Genomic DNA, 8547 nt, shown 5'->3' on the forward strand with positions numbered 1-8547 from the left:
GGCGTGTCCAGACGTGTCCAGACGTGTCCAGGCGTGTCCAGGCGTGTCCAGCGTGTCCAGGCGTGTCCAGCGTGTCCAGGCGTGTCCAGACGTGTCCAGACGTGTCCAGGCGTGTCCAGGCGTGTCCAGACGTGTCCAGGCGTGTCCAGGCGTGTCCAGACGTGTCCAGGCGTGTCCAGGCGTGTCCAGGCGTGTCCAGCGTGTCCAGGCGTGTCCAGGCGTGTCCAGCGTGTCCAGGCGTGTCCAGACGTGTCCAGACGTGTCCAGGCGTGTCCAGACGTGTCCAGGCGTGTCCATGCAGGCGTGTCCAGACGTGTCCAGACGTGTCCAGGCGTGTCCAGACGTGTCCAGGCGTGTCCAGACGTGTCCAGACGTGTCCAGGCGTGTCCAGGCGTGTCCAGACGTGTCCAGGCGTGTCCAGGCGTGTCCAGACGTGTCCAGACGTGTCCAGACGTGTCCAGGCGTGTCCAGGCGTGTCCAGACGTGTCCAGGCGTGTCCAGGCGTGTCCAGGCGTGTCCAGGCGTGTCCAGCGTGTCCAGGCGTGTCCAGGCGTGTCCAGCGTGTCCAGGCGTGTCCAGACGTGTCCAGACGTGTCCAGGCGTGTCCAGGCGTGTCCAGACGTGTCCAGGCGTGTCCAGACGTGTCCAGGCGTGTCCAGACGTGTCCAGACGTGTCCAGGCGTGTCCAGGCGTGTCCAGCGTGTCCAGGCGTGTCCAGCGTGTCCAGGCGTGTCCAGGCGTGTCCAGCGTGTCCAGGCGTGTCCAGACGTGTCCAGGCGTGTCCAGACGTGTCCAGGCGTGTCCAGACGTGTCCAGACGTGTCCAGCGTGTCCAGGCGTGTCCAGACGTGTCCAGGCGTGTCCAGACGTGTCCAGACGTGTCCAGGCGTGTCCAGGCGTGTCCAGACGTGTCCAGGCGTGTCCAGGCGTGTCCAGACGTGTCCAGGCGTGTCCAGGCGTGTCCAGGCGTGTCCAGCGTGTCCAGGCGTGTCCAGCGTGTCCAGGCGTGTCCAGGCGTGTCCAGCGTGTCCAGACGTGTCCAGGCGTGTTGCACGGGATTAGACCACCCCTCCACTTGGACACGTACCGACATTCAACATCGTGATGCTGCTTGCTGTGCAGAGTAAGAGTTGTTGTCAATGATTTTTTTGTCCGTTTAGAAACTGATCCATTAAAGAAATTCAACTGTGCACCAGGTTGTTGATTGTGGGGGTATGTTCAAGTGGAGTATGAGTATGTTCATGGTCTTATTCCATGAAAAAAAAGCCAGGCCGGATCTGATATGGTGCGACGAATTATTTACATTGGAAGTGACTTTAAAGACAGCTTACTTGCTGTGTAAACAATCTTGCGCATGTTATCACCATATGTCCGGCCATGCTGTTACATGGGATAAGACCATCCTCACGCGTAGACACATGTAACTGCTTTCGGTGCAATTGCATGAATTAATTCAGCCGGTAACTGCCATTCTGTTCAGAAGGCTCTTGATTCCTGGTACTAGTCGAAACCACCCTGACGGCCACCTCTCAAAGAACGCCCCCCTGCCCACAACCACCAACCCAAAAGATCCCCTAAATTATTCCCCTTCCATAGCGACCACCTGTCTGTAACGACTGCTTTTGGTCGATCTCTAGCTAGTCGTTATAGACTAGGTTTGACTGTGTGGCCGTATCTCACGTATTACAGGTGTGTGTGTGCACGTGGTCGTTATAGACTAGGTTTGACTGTGTGGCCGTATCTCACGTATTACAGGTGTGTGTGCACGTGGTTGTTCATGCTGGAAGGAAGGCACCTTTAATCTTCAGAACGCTGATTACATTTGTGTGTGTGACCTGGGAGAGACCTTTTACCGCAACAGAGATCTTTATTGCCTCACTCTTTGTTTGTTCGTTTTTTTGCCAGCAAAGTTTGGATGTGAACGGTTATCTTGACACATTGCGTCTTCAGTGAATGGCAATTGTACATACTACGTATTTCAGAAAGTTTTCAACGTCGATTATTTTTTTTATTTTACTGTTTGGCTAATGTTGTTTGATTAGTATTTACGATGTAGAGAACGAAAAAAAGAAAGAAAGAAAGAAAGAAAGAAAGACAGAAAGTCAGCAAGACAGAAAGAAACAAGGTAGATCCCATCGTTATCTCCCCATGTGTGCCACGACTTAACTTCCAGTCAAGAAATGTCAAGACACAATTAACCATAAAGTTGTGTGCGGCTCAACTGCTTTCAATTTTAAAGGCATACTCCTTCTGCTGACCATCTCAGATCTGCCTAGGCTTGTTCATGGTGTAGGCTTGTTCATGGTGTAGGCTTGTTTATGGTTTAGGCTTGTTCATGGTGTAGGCTTGTTCATGGTGTAGGCTTGTTCATGGTGTAGGATTGTTTATGGTTTAGGCTTGTTCATGGTGTAGGATTGTTTATGGTTTAGGCTTGTTCATGGTGTAGGCTTGTTTATGGTTTAGGCTTGTTCATGGTGTAGGCTTGTTTATGGTTTAGGCTTGTTCATGGTGTAGGCTTGTTCATGGTGTAGGCTTGTTCATGGTGTAGGCTTTTTCATGGTGTAGGCTTGTTCATGGTGTAGGCTTGTTTATGGTTTAGGCTTGTTCATGGTGTAGGCTTGTTCATGGTGTAGGTTTGTTCATGGTGTAGGCTTGATCATGGTGTAGGCTTTTTCATGGTGTAGGCTTGTTCATGGTGTAGGATTGTTCATGGTGTAGGCTTGTTTATGGTTTAGGCTTGTTCATGGTGTAGGCTTGTTCATGGTGTAGGCTTTTTCATGGTGTAGGCTTGTTCATGGTGTAGGCTTGTTCATGCATTAGGCTTTTTCATGGTGTAGGCTTGTTCATGGTGTAGGATTGTTCATGTTGTAGGATTGTTCATGGTGTACGCTTGTTCATGGTGTAGGCTTGTTCATGGTGTAGGCTTGTTCATGGTGTAGGCTTGTTTATGGTTTAGGCTTGTTCATGGTGTAGGCTTGTTCATGGTGTAGGATTTTTCATCGTGTAGGCTTGTTCATGGTGTAGGCTTGTTCATGGTGTAGGCTTGTTCATGGTGTAGGCTTGTTCATGGTGTAGGCTTGTTCATGGTGTAGGCTTGTTCATGGTGTAGGCTTGGTCATGGTGTAGGCTTTTTCATGGTGTAGGATTTTTCAAGGTATGGGCTTGTTCGTTGTGTAGGCTTGTTCATGGTGTAGGCTTGTTCATGGTGTAGGCTTGTTCATGGTGTATGCTTTTTCATGGTGTAGGCTTGTTCATGGTATAGGCTTGTTCATGGTGTAGGCTTGTTCATGGTGTAGGCTTGTTCGTGGTGTAGGCTTGTTCATGGTGTAGGCTTGTTCATGCATTAGGATTTTTCAAGGTATGGGCTTGTTCATGGTGTTGGCTTGTTCATGGTGTAGGCTTGTTCATAGTGTAGGTTTGTTCATGGTGTAGGCTTGTTCATGGTGTAGGCTTGTTCATGGTGTAGGCTTGTTCATGATGTAGGCTTGTTCATGGTGTAGGCTTGTTCATGGTGTAGGCTTGTTCATGGTGTAGGAACATCCCTCTACTTGGATACACAACAAAAGTCAACATCCTCACATTCTGTAGTGTCCGTTAATTCAACAATAATTGGTCGTTGTGCACAGAAAGCACGCATGCAGGCTGTCCAGTTTGTGTATGCGTCTAAGTTGGGGGATGGTTGTACTTCATATACAAATCTGACCAGGTCTGTGCCTTTATACTGGCAGGGTTGTGTGCCTTTATACTGGCAGGGTTGTGTGCCTTTATACTGGCAGGGTTGTGTGTCTTTATACTGGCAGGGTTGTGTGTCTTTATACTGGCAGGGTTGTGTGCCTTTATACTGGCAGGGTTGTGTGTCTTTATACTGGCAGGGTTGTGTGTCTTTATACTGGCAGGGTTGTGTGCCTTTATACTGGCAGGGTTGTGTCCCTTTATACTGGCAGGGTTGTGTGCCTTTATACTGGCAGGGTTGTGCCCCTTTATACTGGCAGGGTTGTGCCCCTTTATACTGGCAGGGTTGTGTGTCTTTATACTGGCAGGGTTGTGTGTCTTTATACTGGCAGGGTTGTGTGCCTTTATACTGGCAGGGTTGTGTCCCTTTATACTGGCAGGGTTGTGTGCCTTTATACTGGCAGGGTTGTGCCCCTTTATACTGGCAGGGTTGTGCCCCTTTATACTGGCAGGGTTGTGTGTCTTTATACTGACAGGGTTGTGTCCCTTTATACTGACAGGGTTGTGTGTCTTTATACTGACAGGGTTGTGTGTCTTTATACTGGCAGGGTTGTGTGCCTTTATACTGGCAGGGTTGTGTCCCTTTATACTGGCAGGGTTGTGTGTCTTTATACTGGCAGGGTTGTGCCCCTTTATACTGGCAGGGTTGTGTGTCTTTATACTGGCAGGGTTGTGTGTCTTTATACTGGCAGGGTTGTGTGCCTTTATACTGGCAGGGTTGTGTGTCTTTATACTGGCAGGGTTGTGTGCCTTTATACTGGCAGGGTTGTGCCCCTTTATACTGGCAGGGTTGTGCCCCTTTATACTGGCAGGGTTGTGCCCCTTTATACTGGCAGGGTTGTGTGTCTTTATACTGGCAGGGTTGTGTGTCTTTATACTGGCAGGGTTGTGTGCCTTTATACTGGCAGGGTTGTGTCCCTTTATACTGGCAGGGTTGTGTCCCTTTATACTGACAGGGTTGTGTGCCTTTATACTGGCAGGGTTGTGTCCCTTTATACTGGCAGGGTTGTGTGCCTTTATACTGGCAGGGTTGTGTGCCTTTATATTGGCAGGGTTGTGTGTCTTTATACTGGCAGGGTTGTGTGCCTTTATACTGGCAGGGTTGTGTCCCTTTATACTGGCAGGGTTGTGTGCCTTTATACTGGCAGGGTTGTGCCCCTTTATACTGGCAGGGTTGTGTGTCTTTATACTGGCAGGGTTGTGTCCCTTTATACTGGCAGGGTTGTGTGTCTTTATACTGGCAGGGTTGTGTCCCTTTATACTGGCAGGGTTGTGTGTCTTTATACTGGCAGGGTTGTGTCCCTTTATACTGACAGGGTTGTGTGTCTTTATACTGGCAGGGTTGTGTCCCTTTATACTGGCAGGGTTGTGTGCCTTTATACTGACAGGGTTGTGTCCCTTTATACTGACAGGGTTGTGTGTCTTTATACTGACAGGGTTGTGTCCCTTTATACTGACAGGGTTGTGTGCCTTTATACTGGCAGGGTTGTGTGTCTTTATACTGGCAGGGTTGTGTCCCTTTATACTGGCAGGGTTGTGTGTTTTTATACTGGCAGGGGTGTGTGCCTTTATACTGGCAGGGTTGTGTGCCTTTAAACAAAGAGGATACAATAATAGGGCCAAAAAAGAGAGACGAAGACAGGAAACGAGCTATGTACCGCCCTTGAGAAAAGGTTTGTTAGAAGATAGTATTGTGTTTCAAACTATTGATTGCAATGTACGCTGTATAGCTGTTGAAAGCTGTGTACAGAAACATACAAGTGTTTCTTTTTTGTCGTGTGCGTTGCATTTATTTCCAATGTCATGTCTTTGACATTAGTTCACAAGTGCATTATCAAACACAAGTTAGCAACAGCCATTGCTTGCAGTCGATACGTGGTGATACATGCGCCCTTTGTGCTTTCCCAAAAGCCGATTTTACTAAAACTAGAATAGGTAACTCTGAGAAACTGTTCAAGGAAAGTAACTCTCTCATCGTGCAAACCTTCTATCTTCCATACACCACTCATAAGCTTTGGAATGAATAAGTAGGGAAAGACAAGAAGTTAGGGGTTTTGACGAAAGGAGAGTTGACAGATAAAATAAAAATAAATAATAAATTTAAAAAATGGTCTGCTTGCTGCGAGATTCGAACTCTTCCGTCGACATCTGTCATGGCCCCGTCACCCTTATCACAACCCCCCCCCCCACACACACACACACAAACACACACACACACACACACACACACATCATGTAAATAGTAATGTCTCTCCCGCCCCCTTCCTCGCTACCGCCCCCCCCCCCCCCTTCCTCGCTACCGCCCCCTTCCTCGCTACCGCCCCCCCCCCCTTCCTCGCTACCGCCCCCTTCCTCGCTACCGCCCCCCCCCCCTTCCTCGCTACCGCCCCCCCCCCCCCCCCTTCCTCGCTACCCCCCCCCCCCCTTCCTCGCTACCGCCCCTTCCTCGCTACCGCCCCCTTCCTCGCTACCGCCCCCTTCCTCGCTACCGCCCCCCCCCCTTCCTCGCTACCGCCCCCTTCCCCCATCGCTCCCCCTCTCCCCATCCTCCACTTCCTTCCTCGCGCAGACTCCTCCCCCTCCTTTCGGTGGCCAGATACTTATCCATAAATCTGGGTTATTATCTCGTCTCATCTTCGTCCAGCTAATGAACTCAGCATTGATGAGCAAGCCCAGCAATAAATACCAAACAAGCGCACTTAATACCGGCTTCTTTGTAGCTGCTCGGCGGCGGGGAGATCCAGACACAAAGGGGCATATACAAGCTAGCAAGAAAATTGTTTTCCCTGAAATAGCTCCATAATTAACCATTTCGCAAGAGAAACAGGAAGAAATGAGATGAAGACTAAAGAAAAGAGAATACGGGAAAATGGGAGAGAGAGAGAGAGAGAGAGAGAGAGAGAGAGAGAGAGAGAGAGAGAGAGAGAGAGAGAGAGAGAGAGAGAGAGAGAGGGAGAAAGAGGGAGAGAGAGAGAGAATAGAATTTGTTGTTCGAGGGTGACAGAGTAAGCAAGGTATACATGCAAACAAACAAACACACAAACAAGCAGACAAGCAGACAAGCAAACAACAAACATACGTTCAAAACAATATACATATGATTTTTTTGGCTAACATTTTATATTTTCTTTCGTTAGCGGGAGAACGGATATTTCCTAGATCGGAATCTTCTATATATATATACGACTAGTGTCTGTGTGTCTGTGTGTCTGTGTGTGTGTCTGTCTGTGCGCGATGCACGGCCAAAGTTCTCGATGGATCTGCTTCAAATTTGGTGGGCTTATTCAGAGAGACCCCGGACACAACCTCATCGATGAGATATTTCAACACGTGCTCTCAGCGCGCAGCGCTGAAGCGATTTTGGTTCCACCTCAGCTATTTTGGTTCCACCTCAGCTACCCGGGCCCCCATACCGACACACCATAGCCGCTACACCACATCACAACGCCAAAGTTCTCGGTGGATCTTTTTCAAATTTGGACACCGTATTCAGCTACACCCCGGACACAATATCATCGATGAGATATTTCAACACGTGCTCTCAGCGCGCAGCGCTGAACTGATTTGGGTTTTTGTGTTCATTTCACCATTATAAGTAACTCTTCCTTATCTTCTCCAGTGTTTGGCGTTTATCTCCCTTCCTTCGTGTGGCTTTCCCGTTTGTAACTTACTATTACTATTTTTAGAATGTCACTGCGCTGTCCACTGCGCTGTCCACAACGCTTCCCTTGCACCCGTAAGTTGTTCTTACTGTCAAAGTGAAAAGGTCGAATCAATTTATAGCCACGCGAAAAATACACTCTCACCTATCTCTATATATTTATAGATACAGATATGCATATATATATACGGCTTCTCTGTGTGTGTGTGTGTTTGTGTGTGTGTGTGGGCAAAAACCTGTGTATTGTAGAGTTCTGTTTGTGATGTGGTCTAGCGGCTTTTGTCTGTCTGTATGTTCTGGCATTTGAGAAGCCACAACAGATAATATAGGGCTAAGAAATAAGCTCTAAAATTCTCAATCCCGTTTGACAGGACTTCGCCTGCAAAGGTGATTGTGATGAACCGCCACGCTGTCTGTCTCTGTCTCGCGATTCACCCCGGCGAAGCCGGGTATTCCTCTAGTTCAAAATATACTTGCTAAAACAATGGTACACCGGTTTTTTTGTATACTCTAAGTGCTTAACCTTCACCGGGCTTCGTGTTTGATACCCCGATTATGGCATCCTGGGTCCTACAGGACCCATATTTTTCAAAGAAGGATAAAACTGTTTATAGTGATTCGGATGATGTGGGTACCACAGGACCCATACTTTTTAAAGAAGGTTGCACAGAGTCATTTGCCTTGGCGATGTAATTCTTTTGTTTCCGTGAGTACTGATCATCGTGACACATTGACAAAATGGCATCAGCAAGCAAGGCAAACCTCGAGGAAGCTTTCAGAAATGTTGGGTAAGCCATTTTAAATCCTTTGTTGTCTAAACTTCGTTGGTACTAGAAAATGAACGGCACTGTAATAAAGTACTTTCAACAAGTCAGAACATGATCTCTTTGTGTACTTGGAACTATTTATTCATTTGGGTGTGATAATGAGATTCCCATGTGCTTCAGTTATTTAGCTGAGCTCGAAAAAAAAAATATCAACGTGCTGCGCGTACTGTCTTGTGTTTTATAGACTACTTTGTAGATGTACAGTGATGATCAGTGATGCATGGTGAATACAACGTCCTAGTGAGTTAACACCATTTTCACCCTAATGTTAGTTCTGATTTCACCAATATTTTACATCCTTTGTGTCTGTAGCGCGGACGTGCCAAAG

At 47.9% G+C, this 8547-nt stretch overlaps 2 protein-coding genes across 2 annotated transcripts in view; both read right to left on the bottom strand.

Annotated features, from left to right (window-relative positions):
* The window catches only part of LOC138961057 (uncharacterized), a 1977-nt gene extending 885 nt beyond the window's left edge, over positions 1-1092 (bottom strand). Inside the window, exon 1 of the mRNA XM_070332650.1 lies at positions 1-1092. This exon is cut by the window's left edge and continues 885 nt beyond it. Coding sequence (XP_070188751.1) covers positions 1-1092 — 1092 coding nt within the window.
* Positions 1093-3662: 2570 nt separating this feature from the next.
* LOC138961059 (extracellular matrix protein A-like) lies at positions 3663-5886 on the bottom strand. The gene is made up of 2 exons (XM_070332652.1): positions 5866-5886; positions 3663-5321 (listed from the first exon to the last, which is right to left on the bottom strand). Exons 1-2 carry the CDS (start codon positions 5884-5886, stop codon positions 3663-3665), a joined length of 1680 nt encoding a protein of 559 aa, XP_070188753.1.
* Positions 5887-8547: the final 2661 nt, after the last annotated feature.

The sequence above is a fragment of the Littorina saxatilis genome, linkage group LG3 (genome assembly GCF_037325665.1).
Source record: "Littorina saxatilis isolate snail1 linkage group LG3, US_GU_Lsax_2.0, whole genome shotgun sequence".
Taxonomy (NCBI): domain Eukaryota; kingdom Metazoa; phylum Mollusca; class Gastropoda; order Littorinimorpha; family Littorinidae; genus Littorina; species Littorina saxatilis.